The sequence below is a fragment of the Orcinus orca genome, chromosome 7 (genome assembly GCF_937001465.1).
Source record: "Orcinus orca chromosome 7, mOrcOrc1.1, whole genome shotgun sequence".
Taxonomy (NCBI): Eukaryota; Metazoa; Chordata; class Mammalia; order Artiodactyla; family Delphinidae; genus Orcinus; species Orcinus orca.
Genome location: NC_064565.1, coordinates 109810164 through 109832525, shown reverse-complemented (window position 1 = coordinate 109832525; position 22362 = coordinate 109810164). Strand labels below are relative to the sequence as shown.

The following is a 22362-nucleotide window of genomic DNA, read 5'->3' as shown; positions in this document are numbered from 1 at the left end:
ATAAATAAAAAAAAAAAATTGCTCTAAACATCAAGACTTAGGAGGGACAGAAGGAGAAGAGGTTTACAAAACAAAGAAAAGAAAAAGAGTTTTTTGGAAGTAATGTGTTACCGAACAAGGAAAGAATCACTGCTAGGGAAAATAACAGATGATAGAAAGGACAAAACTAAAAGAATCAAGCTTATATATTATTCTCATCCATCCGTCAGCATCCTGATTCCTTGTCCCTGCTTGTTTCTTCCCTCATAGCACTGACCAACTCCTGGCATTCTATATAATCTAATATTCTATATAAAACACATGCACAGTATCATTTATTGTCCCCCTGTCTACAACTTAGCTCCAGGAGGAAAGAGATTCCCATCTCTTTTGTTCATTGATATATCCTATGCTCCTAAAACTATTCCTGGCACAAAGTAGGTACTCCATATATATTTAGTGAATAGATTTTTTGTATAAATGAGAATGATATTTAAAATGAAAAGGGCAGATTAATTATAGTTAAGGGATGATTTTTAAAAGGAAAGATCTGTGAGAAGATGAGAAAGTAAATAGTTTAAAAAATAAAATTCTCCAGATTCAGGGTGTTTATATTCCAGGATGTAAAAAGGACATGTATGTATGATTAAAGGACCATGTTTGAAAAGTCCTAGTGAGTAAGAGAATGAGCATGCAAATATAATTTTGAAAAGAGAGACAATAATAAAGACTGTAATTAAAATGAATCACTGGCAAAATTCTACAACTGATTATAACACAAAGTAACTACTTAAAAGTATGTTAGTCACCAGGAGCAAATATAGGCAAAGAACAAGTGAACAAATCATGCCTGGGAAAAGCATTCCATTTTTGCCAGAATCTCTTAAAGGGCTGTTAAGGAATTTACACAAGCACGATGTAAAGTCACATATGGTCATTAAGAGAATTAAACATATGTGTAGCATCATATGTGATTATCAGAGAGGTGACTTAGACAGAGTGGAGGCTTGCTCATGTTGTCAGGGAAATGACACAGTCATACAGCAGCATGACATGCATTCACAGAAGGTGACACAGACATAGTGTCATGTGTGGTTATCACAGAGATGATGTAGACATAGGCTGGCGTCAAGCATGGTCATGAGGGAGATGGCGCAAAGTCTAGGATCAAATGTGGTCATCAGAAAGATGATGAAGATAGAGTGTAGTATCGTATGTGTTCATCAGGGAGATGACCTAGACACAGCATAGTGTCTTACATTGTTGATGAGAAGATGACATGGACATAGTTTAGAATCAAGGAGATAGACATAGTGTCGCATGACACATGACCATTGATAAGATGATCCAGATGTAATGCAAGATCGTACATGGTAGTCGGAATGTTGATGTAGACACAGTGTGCACTGTGTAAGGATATCAAAGAGATAATGCAGCCATAGTATAGCATGATGTGTGGTTCTCAAGAAGATGAAAAGACATAGTGTAACATTGTACAATAATACATCCCAGCAAGCAGATAATGGAGACATAGTGTATAGTCATCTGTGGACTACAGGGAGGTGGCACATACAGAGTGTAACAACATATGTGGTTATCAGCAGGTGACACGGATATATTGCAGCACCATACATGGCCATCATGGATATGAAACAAGCTATATCATCACACACAGTTGTCTAGGAGATAATGCAGAATAGGGAAGCACTCCACATGCTTGTGAAGGAAATGACATAGACATGGTATAGCATCACCTTTAGTTTTCAAGGAGATTACATGCACACAGACATTCATAATACGGGATTATCAGAGAAAAATCTTATTTTAAATATCATACATAGTTATCAAAGAGATAACGCACCTAGAGTCTGTCATACAGAGTGAAGTAAGTCAGAAAAAGAAAAGCAAATACCGTATGCTAACACATATATATGGAATCTAAAAAAAAAAAAGGTTCTGAAGAGCCTAGGGGCAGGACAGGAATAAAGACACAGATGCAGAGAATGGACTTGAGGAGACGGGGAGGGGGAAGGGTAAGCTGGGACAAAGTGACAGAGTGGCATGGATATATATACACTATCAAATGTAAAATAGATAGCTAGTGGGAAGCAGCCGCATAGCACAGGGAGATCAGCTCGGTGCTTTGTGACCTCCTAGAGGGACGGGATAGGGAGGGTGGGAGGGAGATGCAAGAGGGAAGAGATATGGGGATATATGTATATGTATAGCTGATTCACTTTGTTATAAAGCAGAAACTAACACACCATTGTAAAGAAATTATACTCCAATAAAGATGTTAAAAAAAAAAAGAGATAATGCAGTCATAATATAGCATCACATGTGCCTGCCAAACAGACTTTGCATATATAGCACTGCATCATATGTGGTTGTAAAGGTGACAACACAGACATACTATGGCATCATATAGTGTCATCAGTGCGATAAACAATAGCATAACAACATACATATTTACTTTAAAGGGATGTAGATATAGCATAACTTCATTTGTTATTGTCAAGAAAATGATGCAAAGTATACAACTATACAGTGCTGTCAGGTAGACAATGAGACACAGTGTAGCATCAGACCGTGGTTACCAATAAGATCAGACAGACATGGTGTAGAATCCTAAGTGACATTCAGGAAAGTGATGTATAGCTCATTATATATGTTCATCATGATGATTCACTAGACATGTTAGAGCAGCGCATGTTATAAAGGAGACAATGCAGATTTATTATAGAACCATCAGTGGCAGTCAAGCTGATGAGAACAACATAGTGTAGCATAATGCATGGTCGTTAGGGGGAGATGACCCAAGATACACCAATATATATAGTTATCAAGGAGATGAAGATCTAGTTTAACATCATATGTGGCTGTCAAGGAGGTGATGCAGACATTCTATAATATCACATGTGATTATCAAGAATATGATAGAGACCTAGTGTACTGACGTACATGGACATCATGGAGATGAGGCACATGTAGTTTCTATCATAGCTGGTCACCAGGGAGATGACCTACAGTGTAGAATCACACGTGTTTATCAAACAAAACATAAATCTCTCCATAAATTAAATGTACCGACAGATTACCTACCATCAGCCGAAGCCGTTGCAATAAGCTTTCCAGTGTAATCAAAACAGCTGTCTAGTATTTCATCACCATGGCCTGTCAATGTTGCCACACATTTTCCATCTGTAGCATCCCACAGCTGAAATTTTTTTTAAAAAGAAGAAGATGACAAAGACTATGACTTCCTATCTAAAGTGCAAAGGTGGCCAGAAGTAGTCTTTACGACATGTTTATGGCTGGCTAAATTAACTGTGCCAAAATCATGTGTATAGTTTTCACATGTTTGTTCATTTTACCTTGATTCATGACCGGAGACCACAGCCAACCATCTAACAAGGCACACTTTGGACACAGAGAAGAGCAAGGACAGACATTTAGAACGGGTAGACAAATCTGCCACTACATTAGGAAAAAAATCTCCAAGTGCATGCTTCTCTGATTGGAATGGAAGCATCCTCTTTTCATGCAAAGGGCATCAAATGGTAAAGAGCTTGATCTAAAACTACAATGCTAGAAAATGAAAAGCACATTAAGATTATAATACATTTGGTGTATAACCTATATATCTAATAATAATTCTAGAACATAAGCTCTTAGCAACAGAAACGTAAAGGCAGGGAGGCATTGTGTTGAGACTTCGTGAAGTTCACTCTAATCGAAGTTTAATAAAGGAATAGAGGGGCATTAAACAAAAATAACGCGCCTTTTAAAATAATAAGATCTTTCAACACATTTAAATCAACTAAAACTATTTTACATCATAATTTCTTCAAACTTGGAGGATCAGAAACTTGAAATTTAAAAACTACCAATTGTTGGTAAATTAATATCTTAATTTTATAGCACCTTTAAAATTTGTTAATGTTGCAATGAATACCTGACACAGTATAAAGTACAGACGTAAGAATTATAAAGCAAAGATATTTCTTGAGCTCACCATGCAGGTTCTGTCCATAGAGCCAGTTAATATCAGAGAGCAATCCCAGTTGAATAAGGCACTGCTGATCTCAGCACAATGCCCGATTAAGGTGTACACCTTCCTACAAAATGGAAATGGTTCAGACTGGCGAAAGATTCCTCAGTCAAGAATGTGTACAAAGAATGATCTCAAGCCATTGGTGTAAGAGTCTGAATTTTACTTTTCACAAAATAATATCTATGATGACCAATCAAAGATGGCTTAACTGTAGCTCCAAAAAGAGTCAACTAGGCTACTAATTTCATTTCAGCAAAAAATATACTTAAACTTTTAACAACCCAAGATAACAACATTACTTAAGACAACACTTCAGAAAGGCATGGATAAAAAATAATAAAGGTAATCTGAAGTTCTAGAACTATTTTTACACCAGAGAGGAGGACCCCTTGGTTGTTCAGAAACTACCCACCAGTCGTCTGAGAACCCTTCCTTCCCTCTCAGTTCTTGTTGCAACCATGTTGATCGGTACCCCTGATAATTGGTCCCTCTGTCAAAACGCAGACAAGTCCAAGAGTGGAGTTTTCCAACAAAAGTAGGCTAATTTAGTTAACTTCTTAGCAACTAGAACCAAAAATAATTAGGAAGGAAGTTGAAGTTCTTGGACAAAATTAAATTGGGGTCATTAGCCATGATTTTATTTGTTCATGATACCCATGCCTACCATAATGACAAGCCATTGAAATCTGATTACATAGTACATGGAATAAATAATAGCTGTGTAACCAGGCTATTGTTAACATTCTCCTTTTATGTTACTGTTTGGCATTATTTCCTCAGAATTCCAAGGAAGCATATATTTTTGGTGGATCAGAAAAATCATTAAAGAATGAATTAATTTGCTTTCAATGTGTCCCTATTCCTATGGAATCCAAGGTAAAGAATAGATTTAACATTAAGCTGATAAATAACAAAGACTATCTTCTTAATCTTCTGATGCAGGTTAAAAAAAATTCTTAAAAATCAAGAATACCTTCCAGTATCAGCATCCCACACTGTAACTGTATGATCGAAAGACCCCGTGATGATTCTGTTTCCTGAGGTGTTAAAGGACAAAGAGATGATTTCAGCTGAGTGTCCCTAGAAAAAGACCAGATATCATCATGCATACCTGTAGATGAAACGATTTCTACAAATGTATAACATAATAGTCTAAAAGAAAATGCTAAAAAAGGCAAAGCTCTATAGGGAGAAGAGAGATCAGTGGCTGGCTGGATAGGGAGAGACTGCAAACAAGCTGAAATACGTTTATGTGCTCAGAATTTTAATGTTCAGCTCCATTTAATTTTAATAAAGGACACGTGTAGAGCAGGACACGCACCTTCCAATGCTCTTAGGCATTTATCTGAAAGAAGAGGCAGTGAAGAAGCGTGACCCACAGAAGTGATGAGTACGAAGATCAGGAAAAGTATACTTGCATGAATAAAACGAGGCTCTCTGATTTAAGAAAGAAAAACTCTTGGTGTTAGTTAAAAACACTGATTTTCCTCTTTTATTCTAGTCCATTTTAACTTTTTCTAGAAGGAGAACTTCTAGAAAAAGTTCTCCTAGAAAGCGGATCCTATTTTTTAAACCCATTTATAATCTGAAAGAATAAAATAATGTGATTTCCCATCCAATTGTCCCCACTGATTGCCACAGAGCATCACACTTTTTTGCTTGGTAGTTTTCGCTGAGGCGGGAAGAAGTGGAGGGTAGTAGTCATAGGATGGTTCTGGACGGACATGTGGTGGCGACAGACAGGGGCCCCTGCCGAACCACACCACCAGCATCCACTCTGCGGGCAGTGCCCTTTGGCCTTGTCACTTCCTGCCCCTTGCCCCTTATACTTCAGACTTTGTAATACCAGAGGCTTCTAAGGCTGGAGGTTAGAAAAGAAGGGAGTTTCTTTAAGAAATCTTCTGGCAGGTTCCTCCACTTCTGCCTCTTCCCAAAGGCCCCAGCCTCCATCTCCTTTGCTTTTAGCCAGGTAGGTGACCATAGGTTTTAAGCAATAGTTGGTACGGCTTACAGACTGAAGTTAGTCAAAATAAAAAGCCCATCTGGGCTTCCCCAGCACGTCCATTTAAGTCTTTGGGAATAGTCAGCAAACCAGCTGAAACACTCTTCTACTACAGTCTGAAAACCAATCGCTCAAAAACATCTGCTAACTTAGAGTTCATTTTGTAATAAATATACAAATAAAAACAAACACAAGGGACTTCCCTGGTGGCGCAGTGGTTAAGAATCTGCCTGCCAATGCAGGGGACACGGGTTTGATCCCTGGTCTGGGAAGATCCCACATGCCGCGGAGCAACTAAGCCCGTGTGCCACAACTACAGAAGCCTGTGTGCCACAACTACTGAAGCCCGCGTGCCTAGAACCCGTGCTCTGCAACAAAAGAAGCCACTGCAATGAGAAGCCCGTGCACCGCAACGAAGAGTAGCCACCGCTCGCCACAACTAGAGAAAGCCCGCGCGCAGCAACGAAGACCCAACACAGCCAAAAATAAAAATTAATTAATTTATTTATTAAAAAAAAACCCCACAAGTAAAAGGCTTACCCAAAGGAATAGCTAATGAAAATGTAAAACTCTTGATGTTATTAACATTAGTAACATACTGTGAGAGTGAACACTTCCTCTCCATTCTGAATGTCCCACAGTTTGGCCGTTGTGTCCATACTTCCAGTAGCCACCAATGTGCTTTGAGGATTAAACGATAAACACACCTGAATTACATGAAACGAGAGAGATGTTAGAAAGATAGAGTTTTAAATTGTTAATTCTAATATAGAAAAGCTTGGAGATGTGACTCTCTCAGCAGATTCAGCCTAATTCTTTGTACAGATATGCAGCAAAATACCAGATACGAGTAGCCATTTATCTGCAGGTAGATCCTGACGCATTCTCCTCTTGAGAAGAGGCTGCTGTTCTCCCACATCACCCAGCTCAGGCTTGGAGAGGCACTGGCTCCCCTTAGTCACTTCCAGACCATAGAAGAACAAGAACAAAAGCAAAGCCCAGCTCCTTTGAGATTCATGCTATCTGGCTCCCATCTTTTTTTTTTTCGGCCACGACACGGGGCATGTGGGACCTTAGTTGCCCAACCAGGGATCACTCCCACAGCAACACCCTTACCTTGATGTCACCTTTACTAGAAGATTCACTACCAATACACCAGTCTCTAGTTACAATTTCCCAATACTTCTACTTTCTCTCTTCCTTACCAAGCCTCCCCTCCAACCTCCCCATAGGATACCTTCCATTTCATGTAAACCCCTCTCTTTTCTCCTGGCCCATTATCCCCCATTCAAATGACACCTGGAAGCATCACTCCTGCCAGCATCCTAAAACTCCAGTCCCTGTCTTTTCACCTGCACTCTTCATATAACTCCTAAAAACTTGTATCAATCTGGGATTTTATCTCTCATTTGCCTGCCCTACCCTCAACCAAGGCAGTTGAAGAAAACAGTATAGCAGGTACTAGTGATGTTCATTCATGTCTTCTGTCCTCAGCTGTGGCCTCAGTAGCTTTCCCTATTTTGTCTAACACGCCTCGGATTCAATATATTCTCCCATTCCCCATTTTTGCCTCCGCTCCCATCCTCATTCCTCCTCAGCAGATAACCTGGCCTCCTAATACTTCCCTGAAAAAACTTACCTATCAGTTGAGAACTTCCTCCCCTGGCCCTCACTTTCCTTTCCTCCAGTCTCAGATTCAGAGGGACCACTTTGCCATTTTAAGACACTATGTTCCCTGTACACCTAGGAGAGATGAGCCCACCAACTTTTCCTTCCCTCTAGAAGGAGCTAGATCCTTTCCAGTGGCCTATAAGTATGCTTGAGCTCTTCCCACATGAAAACAAATCCTCCCTTGACTCAACATATCCATTTTTTAACTACCTTTATTTCCCTTTACAACCAAATTCCTTGGAAAAATAGCCTACCATCACTCACTGCCCATCTTCCACTCTTCAACTCTACTGGAACTCCATGTGCAGTTGAGAGGCTTGTTGGTCTTGATCATCTCACTTAACATTCCTGAGGTTCTCGATATTTTCTTCCTTCTTGACTGCTTTGATAGTGCTCTGCTTTTCTTCTCTAACTTCTTGTCTCTTTTATTGTATCTTTTAAATTTTTCTCTTCTCCATCTTCCCAAGATCCCACCAGTTTTCTCCCTACAGTCTACCTTTCCCTTTGGGAAATTTCAATTGTTCGGTGGTTTCTACTGCCACCCAGATGACGGTGACTCACACATCCACGTCTTTTGCCCGGATCTCACTGCTCGGTTCGGCCCCAAAGAGCCAACTGCCAAATGGATGCCTCTGTTTGGCCATCACACAGGGAGACCTTAATCACTCTGTCTAAGACATGCAAATCACACAAAGAATCCTGCTTCTCTCTTATGTACAGACTTGGTGAATGGCGCTGCCAGCTGCCTGAGTCTGAAATCAGGGAACCACCCTAAATGCTTTGTTTGCTTCATGCCTCGTGTCTACTTGGTGACCCAGTCCTCCTCCTTCCACCCCTGACCTCTCTCACATTCGCCTCACCAGCCTCACAACAGAGCTTTGTCATCTTTGCTTGGGTGGCTACAAGATCCCCACTGGCCCATACTTCTGATACTATCCGCTGCCCATTTCTCCTTCACAATGGCAAAAGAATGATCTTCCCAAAATGCAAAGCTGACCATGCATGCCCCTTCCCAGCTGAAAAGTCTCAACAGCATGGCAATATCTCCAGGATGAAGTCCCCATTCCTTAGCATAGCATTTAAGATCCTTTAGAAATCTACAAGAAGGCCTCCCCTGCCTCCCTCACTTCAATCACACAAAGGCTGGGATGTGGCTTTGCAGGGTTACAGGTGTGCCAGGCACTGGCACATTTAGCCCAGACAGCTGGGCAGCACCAGAGATCCCCGCCAGTCACCGAGCGGCTCTTCCCAGCGTGTGCATCTCCGTGTGAGCACCTTCTGTGCGCGGAAGGCTGGGAAGCGCTGCCCTGGACGCTCAGAGCCACTTGAGTTCTAAGCACAAACCACGACTACACACCTCCTCTGGGCGTTTGCTGCTGCAGCTCCCTCTGCCTGGAACGCACCTGCCACCTCTCTGCAGAGTCTTTCCTGAATACCAGTCCTGGCCACGGAGGCTTGGCCACTCCCTCTGTGCCCTCACTGAACTCCCCGCCAACTTCTAGCCCACCTACAACACATCTCTAAACTTATCCATGGACACCTCTACTCCCTCTACAAGACTGCAAAATCCCTGGGGGACCAAGAACTACATCCGATTCTATTTGGTACCCCACACACATAGGCCAGGGCTTCACACAGTCAATGCTTAGTAAACATTCATTGGATTGATGTTGTTGACTACGAAAAATACGAAACGTCTTCCTAGGAACTATAAATAAAGAAACCTTTTCAAAATTCCAAGGGAGTATGAAAACATGGCCACACTAGGAGAATGAGGATTCTGTCTTTCTTATGACCCTGGACAAATTACTTAAGCTCTCTATACCTCAGCATCCTTAACTGTAAAATGGGGAAATATCTACCCCTTACAGTTGTTATGAGAAACAACTAAGCTAATATATATAAAGGGCTTAGGACGGTGCTTCAGGCATGTTGAGTGCCACTAAAGGGTCAGTTACAATTTCTAACTGCAGTATCCCCAGTGTTTAGCAAAGTACCTTGAACATAGCGTGAGCTCTTGTTGGATGAACATACAATGAATTTGAAGGATGAATATAAATAAATTTTTATTCCTAAAATAAGTAGACGGTTTATTTTTAAAAGCTATCACTTGTTCCACAGGGTGCCAATTATCTCACTAATTGTTATAAGATGTAACACAGAATTGGCCAAGGACAAGGGCTTCCCAATAGTGAGAGCAATTTCGAGTATCAAACAATTTATGCAAATTTGAGTTCTAATTATATCCAGAAAACAATCAGCTTAGATATCTTACATGATATAAAAAAGTTATTTTAAAAGCTACTTTAAGAACTTCGTCAACCCTCATCACGTCAGTCCTCTAAAGACAAGTCAGTGAAAGAGGAAAAGTCAGGTTGGATATTGTGTTCATATACTTATCCCATTGTTTGCCTACTTAGTCAAAGCAGGATATGGGTCTTTTACAGTATCGGCAAGATATTAAGACTAGTTTATAAATTATATCAATACCACCATACATGATACATAGAAACTGAAAATATCAGATAGGCTTTAAAATTAATTATAAAGGTATAGCCACTGCTTTTACAATGGAATTCTAAAAAGAAATAACAATGATGTGATGTGCCAGTGTAAGTTCATCAGTTGTAATATACGTACCACCCTGATGGGGATGCTGATGATGGAGCATGCCGCGGAGGGGAAAGGTGAGAAATCTTTGTACTTTTTACTCAATTTTCCTGTCAACCTAAAACTGCTCTAAAAAATAAGTTCTACTGAAAAAAGAGGAAAGTAAAACAAAACAAAAACAAAAAGAATGACAACATAAAAATGTAATAAAATAAATATACTCACTATTTCTGCTGTATGACCCCTAAAGGTATGGTAACAGTTTCCGGTTTCTACACTCCATAGTTTACAAGTCTTATCAAAGGATCCAGTGGCAATTTTGTCACTAAGATTTAAAAAGAATATATATGGAATTTGAAAACAAATTCAACCACAGTATTTGATATACTGAATTAAGAGAAGAGATATTAATACATGGATCTCTATCTACTCAGAAGTTTATTTCACTTTTAAAATAATAACCTATCCAGTAAATCAACTATACTCCAATATAAAATAAAAATTTTTTAAAAATAAAATGAAACAAGAAGCAATCTTATATCTATTTCAGTGAACTCTATAACAAACTAGAGTTCTAATTTTTGAATAGTATCGGTTTACATGTTCAGCCCAGTGCTATAAACATCAGCAGGAACTTGCTGTCAGAGAGCTCCCAAGGGCAGAGAGTCAGCCCTGCAAAAGCTTGAACCCTTACTCACCTCTTTACTACTGTGTGAACCTGGGAAGGGTATCTGAACTTTATATACGTTATATGAAACCAGCAATACCTATCCCAAAGCTCCTTTAAGCACTGAAGAAGGTATTTAAGAGGTTTTCAAAGCACATGTCAGGCACTCAATAACTTTTAGTTCTTTGTCTTCCTCTTTTCCTTCCCCAATAGATAGAGGGAGACATGAATAAAAGAATGAATGGATTAATAAGGAATAACTGAACAAGTGAATGTCTTTTTACCCATAAGGATTGTTGAATGCTACGGCATAAACCACATTCCTGTGACCCTCCAGGGTGTGAAGTTCCTCTCCAGAGGCAGTGTCCCAGAGTTTGCATGTCCGATCATAGCTTCCTGTGATAAAGCTAACACAAGCAATATAAATACACCACAAGGTGAAACTAGCAATGTGTTAATAAAGACCTCATTGTTTTTGCCTGCAAAATTATAACCCCATTTACCTTGCTTTTTACAATGGAAGTTGTGAAGGCAGAACAAACAAATTGGGAGCAATATCTAACCTTTGACCTGGAAACTTTCCAATTTTAACCCAAACCCAAAAAGGAGTTACTAGTTACTAAATAAAATAAAGAGTAATCCTTCCAATAATCATTCTTACAATATAAATAGTTATATCATTAAATAATGTTAATAATCAGTAACATTTTCTGAAACTCTAATATATCTCAACAAATAACATCATTCTTCCCGTTGGTCAGACCATAAAGTCTTAGCATCACCTTTGATGCCTCTCTTTCCCTCACATCCCACACACAATCTATCAGTAAATTCTATTAGCCCAGTCTCAGAATACATCCCTAGTACATCCCTTCTCACCAGCTCCATTGTCTCCATCTCTTGCCCAAACAAATAAAACCACCTTCTAATAGGGCTTGACTCACACATGTCCCTTACAAATCTATTTCCCTCACCAAAATTGGATTTATTTTGTTTAACCTTCCTCAGATGGCTTCCCAGTGATCTAGAGGAAAATTCAAACTTTGCTTGTGGTCCGCAAGGCCAGCAGTCCTGGCTACACCTGGGACCTCAACTTCTCCCGAGAGCACACCCTGATCAGCCATATTCCCCTTCCCACTAGTCTCTGAAGAACTGTATTGTTTCTTTCATACATGCTAGTTCTTCTACCCGCCTGGTTTACCACCATCATCCCCAGGCCCTGGAACATGACTGACACACTAAGTGTTCAATAAATATTTGTTTAATATTTAACAATCCTTTAACGTGACTATTCTACTATAGGAATCGTTAGTATCAATATATTGACCTCTAATAGCTTAAATTAAGAGTATCTTAGTTATTCCTTAAATACTCCATTAGGAAAAATATTTCCCAAGCACAGAACAAAAAGCACAAAATTGAAAAGCCAGTCTTAATGACAAGTGGTTATGATAAAAGGTGGAACAAATTCTGATCCACACCCAGCTAAACAGCAAGGCTGACAAGGCAGTATATCTGTGGTTCTCTTCTAGGCATTTTCCTCCTAGCTTCTTGGGGAATGTAAATTGGTATGGTCATTATGCAACAGAGGATGGTAGTTACCAAAAAAAAATAAAAATAGAACTACCATATGATCCAGCAATCTCATTTCTGGGTATATATCCAAAGGAAACAAAATCAGGATCTCATAGCGATACCTGCACTCCTATGTTCACTGCAGCATTGTTCACTATGGCCGAGATATGGAAATAACCTGAATATCTGTCAAAGGATGAATAGGTGAAGAAAATATGGTGCATATATATGTTTACAATGAAATATCATTCGGCCATGAGAAAGAAGGACATCCTGCCATTTGCTACTGCATGGATGAACCTGAATGACATGATGCTAAGTGAAATAAGCCAGACACAGAAGGACAAATACCATATGATCTCACTTATATGTGCAATCTAAACAACAACAAAGTTGAACTCACAGAAGCAGAGAGTAGAACAGCAGTTACCAGGGACTGGGGAGGAGAAATGGGAAGACATTGGTCAAAGGGTACAAAGTTGCAGTTACACAGAATGAATAAGCCTAGAGATCTAACGTACAGGCACGATGACTACAGTTAATAATACTGTATTGAATGCCGGAAATATGCTGAAAGAATAGATGTCAGGTGCCCTCATCACACACACAAAAGATGGTAACTATGGAGATGTTAATTAACTTGACTGTAGTTATCATTTCACTATGTATATGTATATCAAATCATCCTGTTGTATTCCTTACATGTATACTTTTATTTTAAAACTTTTATCCCTTGATTATTAAAAATTAGAAATAAAGAACAGAAATAGACAGAGACTTACACATAGAAATAAAGAACCAGAGCACAGAGGATTTTAGGGCAGTGAAACTGCTCTGTGTGATCCCACAACAGTGGGTATATGTCATTATACATTTGCCAACCTGCAGAATGTACAAAACCAAGAGTCAACCCTAATGTAAACTATGAACTTTTCGTGATAATGATGTGTCGCTATCAATATCGGCTACAACTGTAACAGATGCAGGTTTGGTGGGGGACGCTGATGGTGAGGGAAGCTGTGTGCAGGGGCACAAGGCAGACGCTTTATAGGAAACCTCTGTACCTTCTGCTCAGTTTTGCTGTGAACCTAAAACTGCTCTAAAAAATAAAGTCTAATAAACTGTTTTAAATAAACAGAGAACCTTACCATGAGCCTGATTTATTAAGTGCAACGTTAGTCAATGGCAGTATATGTGCTCTGAGAACCTTCAATGAAAGAAAACACCACTTATTTTAAACTCAAACAAAATTTTTCAGTTCATTCATTTTAACTGCAAACCAATGAAGACACTCAAATGTGTCTTAATTATACATAATAAATGGACAATATCAAATATCTGAACAAATGAGAAAACTACATTGGACCTTCTATTATTAAGACTACTAACACATTTGGTGGTTACAACTAATTACAGAAACATAATAGGATCTGTGTTTTCCATCAATTTACCTTTAGATAGATTATGGCTATAAAATACCAAATAGCACTAATTTATATTTTCTTTCACATATTGCACATGGTTTTGTATATATGCATAAACAGTGTATATAGGAAATAAACTAAATATGTTTCAAATACAGATTTACAATGTATCATTGCTTTTTGAATCTTAAAGCTCCTTCAGAGTCAGGATACGTTGTGTTATTTATCTTTCCATCCCTACATTGTCTAGCACATAGGGGACGCTTAATATTTATTGAATGAATATACTTAAATTGGATCGTCTGTTTATGGACAGAGTGATTGGCTAGACTGGGACGGTCCCAGTTATGTGTACTGCCAGAGTGTAACTATTAATAGTGTCCTCTTTCACTATCAAAAATGTTCCCTTTGGTGGATAAATTACAAGGTCATGCGTTATAGAGCTCATATTTGAAGTTAAATAGTGCCACCTACTGGACAAAGAACTATTACAAGAATAACCATCCTCTCGTGAATGGAACAGATGAATACAGATTGCTTGAATATTTTGCATCAGACAAAATAAGCTGAGTATTTAATAATAAGTCTACTTAAGTCATAACAAATAAAATCAGTGTAATATAAAGCAGTTCTAGAATAAATCATTAAATTTTGTTAAATAATAAAGAAAAAAATAAAAGCTGTTCTTGAATAAATGACATTTGTTTTAATTTAGTCACCAAAATACTACAGGAAAATAAGCATATTTTCATTGAATTAAATTATGCAATCCATGTCAATAAATAATTTGCTAAAATATAGTTTAGTTCACATGGAAGCAGAAAATTTGAAATATTGATCCACCATGAAACATGTCTTAATATTACTCTAACTGGAAAAAATTTTAATTATTCAATAACTTAGATTATCCTTTAGATTTATCATTATAAAGAAAAGTTAAAGTTACTAGTACAAATCTTTATTGAACCTGTTAAGAAGTAAATTTTTGAATTTCATTCATTCATTCAACGAACATTTATTAAGACTTAGCAAAAATATGTGAGGAACTGAGGAAAAGAGAAAACACGATTTGTACTTTACCTCAGATTAATAGAACACCAATTAATTCATTGAAGTTCTACTTAGTATCTTTAAAACAGACATTACCTTAAAAAGATAGAATTTGTGGTTGCTGTACTGTCCGAGTTTATTTTGTAACCTCTGTATTAAAAGTTTGACCTGGTTTGCTCGTGAAGCTGTGATTAGAGGTTCTGCTTTCTGTATCTCTTGTACTAAGGCATTGACATCTGTACTGAAATTCACCAAGAACAAAAAAGTTATTTTTGTCTTTGTCAAAAATTGCATATACATTTATTACATAAAGGATTATATAGCTTTATGACGCGTAAGATTTATAAAATGTCAACAACACCATCATTTTTACCAAGAGATTTCTGGGGGAAAAAAAAAACACAGAAATCACTGAAGAGCACTGTGTCACAGATGAAAGCTGCTTGGGTTCTCTCCAATGCCTTTCCATTAACTGAGATTTCTCCTGAGGAAGGTGTACAAAGATTCTCATTGCTTACCTAAGAAGGCCAAGTGCATACTGCTTCTGAACAAGAGCTCTTTTTATTTATTTTTTTCCTGTTTCTTTTTTCTTTTAAATGAACATATATTAAATGTGCCCACTCCTACTATACTTTGCACCTTACATATGTTCTGTCATTTAATCCTATAACAACCCTCTAATTTAATAGTTTTCACAACTATTTTAGTGATGAAGAAACTGAGGCTCAGAAAGGTTAGGTTTGCAATATTTTTAGGGAAAGAGAAAGTACCTAACCAAAAACAAACATTCAAAGAATTACTATTATTATTATTATTAGATTTCTTATGGGCTATAACATTATGTCCCTGAAAGAGAACTGGGGTGAAAAGTACAGGTTCAAGTTTTCCCCAGTATTCAAATAATCTACAGCAATTATGGTAAATTTTGCTAGTCCAGAATAATATTAATTCAAGACAAATATTAATGTCTGTATACCACAAAACATCCAAAATAGGGTCATTTTGCAAAACATGTCACAAATGCGTATCGAGAAAGGACTCGGGGCCCAGCTGCCGTGAGGGAGGTGGTGGTTGGCTGACAGCCTCCAGCTGCAGCTTCTTCAGGATCCATGTTAGTGTCTGAGCCCACGGCTTGCTCTTACCCACAGCCCTTGGCCGCTGGCTAGGCAAGGGGGCCGCACAAAAGCCTGGCCACTTCTGCCCCGTAAGGGGGTCCTCAAACCCGCAAGCTTTGTTCCGAGCTCCCCCACGGGCTGGAGAGACTCTTGTCAAACCTGCATCATCATCAAGGTTGATGTCTCCTCCTGCCCAGACGTGCCTCATCCTCTGATCTGTCCCAGGTGTCACTTCCCAGTAACCTTGTACCCACCTACTTCTGTTTCAGCATCTGCTTCCCAGAAATGTGAAATCTGATAAGCATCCTCCTTCTGTTCACAGATAAACACAGGCTGAGCTCCAGTTTTGTGCAAGGCACTGAGCTAGGAGACCATTCATTCAACTAACATTTATTACCTACCATAGGTTGAGTCCTGGGAGTGTCAGAGGTACGGTCCCAGCTCTCAAGAAACACAGTCTTTCAGAATAAAAGTGAATATTTGGAATGGAAATGAATCAGAGATGTTTCACAATGATGACTTTGAAAAACTCAGTTGTCAAAACAGTTATACTTACATAAGAATTAAAAAGATAATAATGCCTCTTGGAAAGGTTTCCAACAAACGTTATGAATCAAAACAGATTTCCAAACTAAAAGGTTTATTTTTTTTCTTTTTAAATATGGTTGGTTTGGGAAGAAGAAGAAGAAAGATTGATGATCCTTTTTCTACTTCCTCCTCATTCAGCAAGACATTCAAATAAAATTCAACAAAACAAACAGGAAATAATAAACCCCGGAACAATTTAATTAGTAATGCATTGTCTGTAGCTTACGCAGCTCATCCACACACCATCCTATGTCAGGGTCTCCCCATCACAATTTTGGATATGAAATACATATTGCATTATATAGCTAACTTACCTGGTATGGAGATCGAGCAGATCTATGGATTTGGTCTTTAGTTGTCCACTTTCTTCATATTCCAACATAATTCCTAAGAAATAAACAAATATTAAGTTATAAAACACTTATGATCACAGCCTATGCCAAAAGTTAACCTACTTTGACATAATTTTTTCATTTTTGTTTTTCCATTTTTCTACATAAAACATATGCAGTGATGTCTGATTTCAAAACAAGATGGTGTAGACCCACTTTTCCTTGGTCTGTCCTCTAAATACACTTGAATTCAGCAGGCAATGCTAAAATAATTGAAAGTTGGATAGAAAAAGGTGGATGGATAGGGGCCTCAGGATTTGAGGAATGACAACACGGTGAGTTCCCTGGGTTTTCTTTTCATTTCACATGTATCCCAACAGTGGGGACCAAAAGGACCGGCAGCCTGAAACCACCGAAAAGCACAGATATCAAAACATCAAAAAACAACAAAAAAGCTTGCTTTCTGTGGCCAACGGACAAGGAAAAGAGAAGTCAGACAAAGTACTGATGAGGAACCCTGAACTGCTCCACCACGGGGGCCCCTGCAGGCAGTCCCACCCACCAGTGGAAGCCCTGGGCTGTCCCAGTCCCCACTGCAAAGCTCGGCCCCAGTGCAATCTCATCTGCCTGCAACAGCTGGAGCAGCAAAGCCACAGACCTTCACATATCCCTGCTCCTCAGCTGCTGTCTGAGGGGGCCATCTGATCTGCCTACAGCAGCATCAGCGAAGTCCCAGGACCTCCCAGACCCCATTCCACAGCAAAGCACCAAAGCAGCGTCTCCCTGCCTTTCAACCAGTGGCACAACCAGGCCCAGGGGCTTGTCCTCCACCCCCCGAAGGTCACACAGTGAGAACAGGCACACTGGGGACATACCTTCTGCCCCTGCAGGTGGCACCAGAGAAGACTGAGCAGGAGTCTTGCTAAGACAAAGCAAAGCAGGAGTCTTACACGAGAAAAACAAATTAGACCAGAATAACATGGCAAAGGCTCAGAAAACTAAAGTATCACTGTAATTAAAGCCCACAGAAGCAGACCAGAACCTATGTACTAAACCTAAACATGGTGACGGCATGCCAAAATAGATGTAGGTGGGATCAAGAGTCTCCAGGATACAATAAACAGTCACTCAGGGCTTCCCTGGTGGCGCAGTGGTTGAGAGTCCGCCTGCCGATGCAGGGGACGCGGGTTCGTGCCCCGGTCCGGGAAGATCCCACATGCCGCGGAGCGGCTGGGCCCGTGAGCCATGGCCACTGAGCCTGCGCGTCCGGAGCCTGTGCTCCACAACGGGAGAGGCCACAACAGTGAGAGGCCCGCGTACCGCCAAAAAAAAAAAAAAAAAAGTCACTCTTCACAATAAGAACCAGAGAAAGACAATCAATAAATGCCAATATGGAGATGAATCAGATACTGGAACTAATGACAAGGATTTCAAAGGAGGTATCATAAAAATGCTTCAGGGGCTTCCCTGGCTTTCCAGTGGTTAAGACTCCACACTTCCAATGCAGCGGGCGCGGGTTCAATCCCTGGTCAGGGAACTAAGATCCCAGAAGCCACACGGCACGGCCAGGAAAAAAAAAAAAAAAAAAATGCTTCAGCAGTCGTTTACAGATTCACTTGAAACAAATAAATGAAAAATCTCAGAAAATAAATAGAAGTTATTGAAATAAATCAAATGGGAATTATGGTATTATGAAAAATACAGTAACCAAAATGGAAAACATGCTGAATAGGCTCAGTAGTAGAGCAGAGATGACAAAGCATAGAATCAGTGAACTTGAAGACTAATCAACAGAATATATTCAAGCTGAACAACAGAGAGATAACAGACTGAAAAAAATGTGAACAGAGCCTCTATCATACCACCTCTATGGATATGGACCAGCGGACTTGAAATGTTTTGGCCTCAGGACTAATTTACACGTTTTTAATTATTGGGAATTGGGGGTTTTCTAATACTTTCCACATTAAAATTGAAATTTTAAAAACATATTTACTAAATTGTTGTAAAATAGCAATAATAAATTCATAGCATGTTAATATAAATAGCATATTTTATTGAAATAACTATATTTACTCCCCTCACCCAAAAAAATGTAAGAAAAGTAGCATTGTTTTACACTTTTGCAGATCTCTTTAATATCTAGCTTAACTAAAGACGGCTGGATTCTCATCTCTGCTTCTGCATTTAAGCTGTTGCTATAGGTTGTTTTAGATATAATATAAGAAAAAATCTGGGTCATACACAGATACGTAGTTGGAAAATGGAGGAATATTTTAATCAGTTTTTTGTGTAATTTTGGATATTCTTCTTCGATACTACTTTAAAACTCAACAAATGGTAGTTTTTATAAAGACTGGTTGCAATTCCGAGTCTGAAACCACATCAATGAACTCTTCAGACCCGGTTACATTAAAACCCATTGGTCTATCTCACACTTTCAATTTCTTTTACCACGTGTGGTTTACAACATCATGCGTCAGATATTTGAAAAACGTTAGTTTACTGAGTTCTAAATGTGCGCATATTTCATCATACAATATCCAAAAAATCACATTTGTTAATACCAATATCTATCATCAGAAAACTCTTTTACTGTTGGTAAGTTGTTAAGCTTATGATTTAGATACAAATTTCCTGGTGTTCTAATTCTCGCTCTGAAAGCTCAAATTTTATCACTGGCAAGAAATATTGACAGTTTTGCTTGAAAATTTCAGACTCACTTTGTTCATTTTCAAGAAAATGTCTGCCATACATACAAGTCTGAAAACCATGTTTATTTCTGTCTTTCACGTAAAAACGGTGTTCCATGAAAAAAATGGCTAGTTCATCTTTCAGCTCAAACACGTGCACAAGCACATTCCTCAAGATAAGGATCGTACATCACTTTGCAGCAGAAGCACCTCAGGAGAACTTTCTACTTCATCACCCAGAAAACACGTACCCACATGTCAGTATTTCACTACGTTAATAAGTGTTATTGCTTCACCAAGGACATTCTTAAGTAAAACTAAGGGCTTCTGGGTGTTTGTGTGTTTGTCTGTTTCTCCTATTGCAAGTGTGTCAGTGAGGAATACAATGGCCATTGTTAGAGTTCGGTGCCACTGCTTGATTTGTAGTCAGGCACCAGCAGTTTCACCTGCCATTGCTTTTGCACCACTAGGGCAAATATCTACACCGTGAAAAAAAGAAAATGATATCTTAGTGTTATTACAAAAAGAGATTTGACATTGAGGCCCCCAATGAAAGGATCTGAGGGCCCCAAGAGTCCCCTTACACTTTGAGAATCACTGCAACAGACTATAATTTGACGTAATAGACATGATTCCAGCAGCATTTCGGATCAAGAGAGAACAGGAAACTCTGTCAAAACACTGTATTTAGGGGCTTCCCTGGTGGCGCAGTGGTTGAGAGTTCACTTGCCGAAGCAAAGGACGCGGGTTCGTGCCCCGGTCCGGGAAGATCCCACATGCCGCGGAGCGGCTGGGCCCGTGAGCCATGGCCCCTGAGCCTGCGCGTCTGGAGCCTGTGCTCCGCAACGGGAGAGGCCACAACAGTGAGAGGCCCGCGTACCGCAAAGTCCCATGACAAGGAGCACAAAGTGTGTACAGAGTAGACCTTGAGTAAATGTGCTGATTGATTGATACGTACAGTCTGGAATTCAGTCACTAAGGTAATATGCTTATTAAGTATGCATTTTTCTTTTTATACTCAACACACCTTGACTTATTCTGGTGCGTTTAAAATAAAAATCAATGTGGTCCTTGTCGGTGTCTTCCCTTCCAGAAACCAATATTCCACCACATCACTAATCACCTCCTATCCCTCCCCGTTCACTTCATTCCTAAGTAACCAGAAAGCATTATGACTCAGCAATTTAAAAGTTTAAAGACTTCCTGAGGGCTTCCCGGGTGGCGCAGTGGTTGAGAGTCCGCCTGCCAATGCGGGGGACACGGGTTCGTGCCCTGGTCCGGGAGGATCCCACATGCCGCGGAGCGGCTGGGCCCGTGAACCATGGCCCCTGGGCCTGCGCGTCCGGAGCCTGTGCTCCGCAACGGGAGAGACCACGGCGGTGAGAGGCCCGCGTACCGCAGAGAAAAAAAAAGAAATCAATGTGGTCCTTGTCGGTGTCTTCCCTTCCAGAAACCAATATTCCACCACTAATCACCTCCTATCCCTCCCCGTTCACTTCATTCCTAAGTAACCAGAAAGCATTATGACTCAGCAATTTAAAAGTTTAAAGACTTCCTGAGGGCTTCCCGGGTGGCGCAGTGGTTGAGAGTCCGCCTGCCAAAGCAGGGGACGCGGGTTCGTGCCCCCGTCCGGGAGGAACCCACATACCTCGGAGCGGCTGGGCCCGTGAGCCGCGGAGTGGCTGGGCCCGTGAGCCATGGCCGCTGGGCCTGCGCGTCCGGAGCCTGTGCTCCGCAACGGGAGAGGCCACGCCGGTGAGAGGCCCAAGTACCGCAAAAAAAAAAAACTGAAAGAGTCTTTTTAAAACTTTTGAGGAACAGAGTCCAGCATCCGAAGCAGTGAGGGGCCCAAGTTAGGAAGCACCAGGCTTCCCGTCCCACAGGGATCACTCGTTCTGGACCCTACCTCTCGGGTTCCCGCACCCTCCTCTGCCCCAGACCCTCCTAGTGCAGGTTCTCACAAGAGGGCAGGGCGGGGCCCGGCCTGTACCTGGCGGGTAATACCGGAGCAGGAGGCCCTTGAGCTTCATTCTCTCGCCGGGGAGCCACCAGCCGACTGACTTGGTCGTCATGGAAACGGCCAAACAGCGGAAGGCGCCGGCGCGCATGCGCGCGCGCCGCAGAAAGCTCCCGGGACTCGGGGCCTAGAGCCCAAGATCTTGGGGTGCATCCTGAAGCTCAGGCGTCCCGGGGCTGGCGTGGGGGAGGGGGTCCGGGATATGCTCGGGCGCAGAGCGCGCCCTGCCCTCCCCCCCACCCACATCTGCCTCGGGGTTCCCGAGGGCGGGCGCCGGGTTCCGGGAGCCGATCAAGGAGTGCGCTCCTGCCCGCGCCGCGGCCACCGGAATCTACACCCTTTGGTGTCTGGGGTGGGTGGGACGAGGGCCACTCGTGTCTTCAGTAAGGGAGACCTCACAAGGGGCGAGGCGCGGCCGAGGACCAAGGGCCTCAGCTACAGTCTGGGCCACACGCACTTTAACCCATTGGGTTTCCAATACTGAAGGGTGGGAGAAATATCCCGCGCTCGGTAACTGTTCTCTGCCCCTCATGCCCTGTCCCTGTCCTCACAAAAGAAAAATGACCTCGACGTAATCGCCTACAT

The 22362-nt window shown here is 40.7% G+C and overlaps 1 protein-coding gene across 7 annotated transcripts in view; it reads right to left on the bottom strand.

Moving 5' to 3' along the window:
* DAW1 (dynein assembly factor with WD repeats 1) overlaps nucleotides 1-21868 on the bottom strand; it is a 31083-nt gene extending 9215 nt beyond the window's left edge. For 4 of the 7 annotated variants that reach the window (XR_004482707.2, XM_033426087.2, XM_033426123.2 and 1 more), the window contains exons 1-10: nucleotides 21751-21868; nucleotides 17050-17122; nucleotides 15129-15273; nucleotides 13707-13765; nucleotides 11268-11390; nucleotides 10542-10641; nucleotides 6635-6742; nucleotides 5007-5113; nucleotides 3995-4097; nucleotides 3082-3196 (exon numbers count right to left, since the gene is read on the bottom strand). Coding sequence is in view for 6 of the 7 variants with exons in the window: in XM_033426087.2 (XP_033281978.2) it covers nucleotides 3082-3196; nucleotides 3995-4097; nucleotides 5007-5113; nucleotides 6635-6742; nucleotides 10542-10641; nucleotides 11268-11390; nucleotides 13707-13765; nucleotides 15129-15273; nucleotides 17050-17122; nucleotides 21751-21868 (1051 nt within the window). In the remaining variant the exon portion in view is untranslated. The other 3 variants (XM_004262617.4, XM_033426114.2, XM_033426096.2) reach the window with 2 other exon arrangements.
* Nucleotides 21869-22362: the final 494 nt, after the last annotated feature.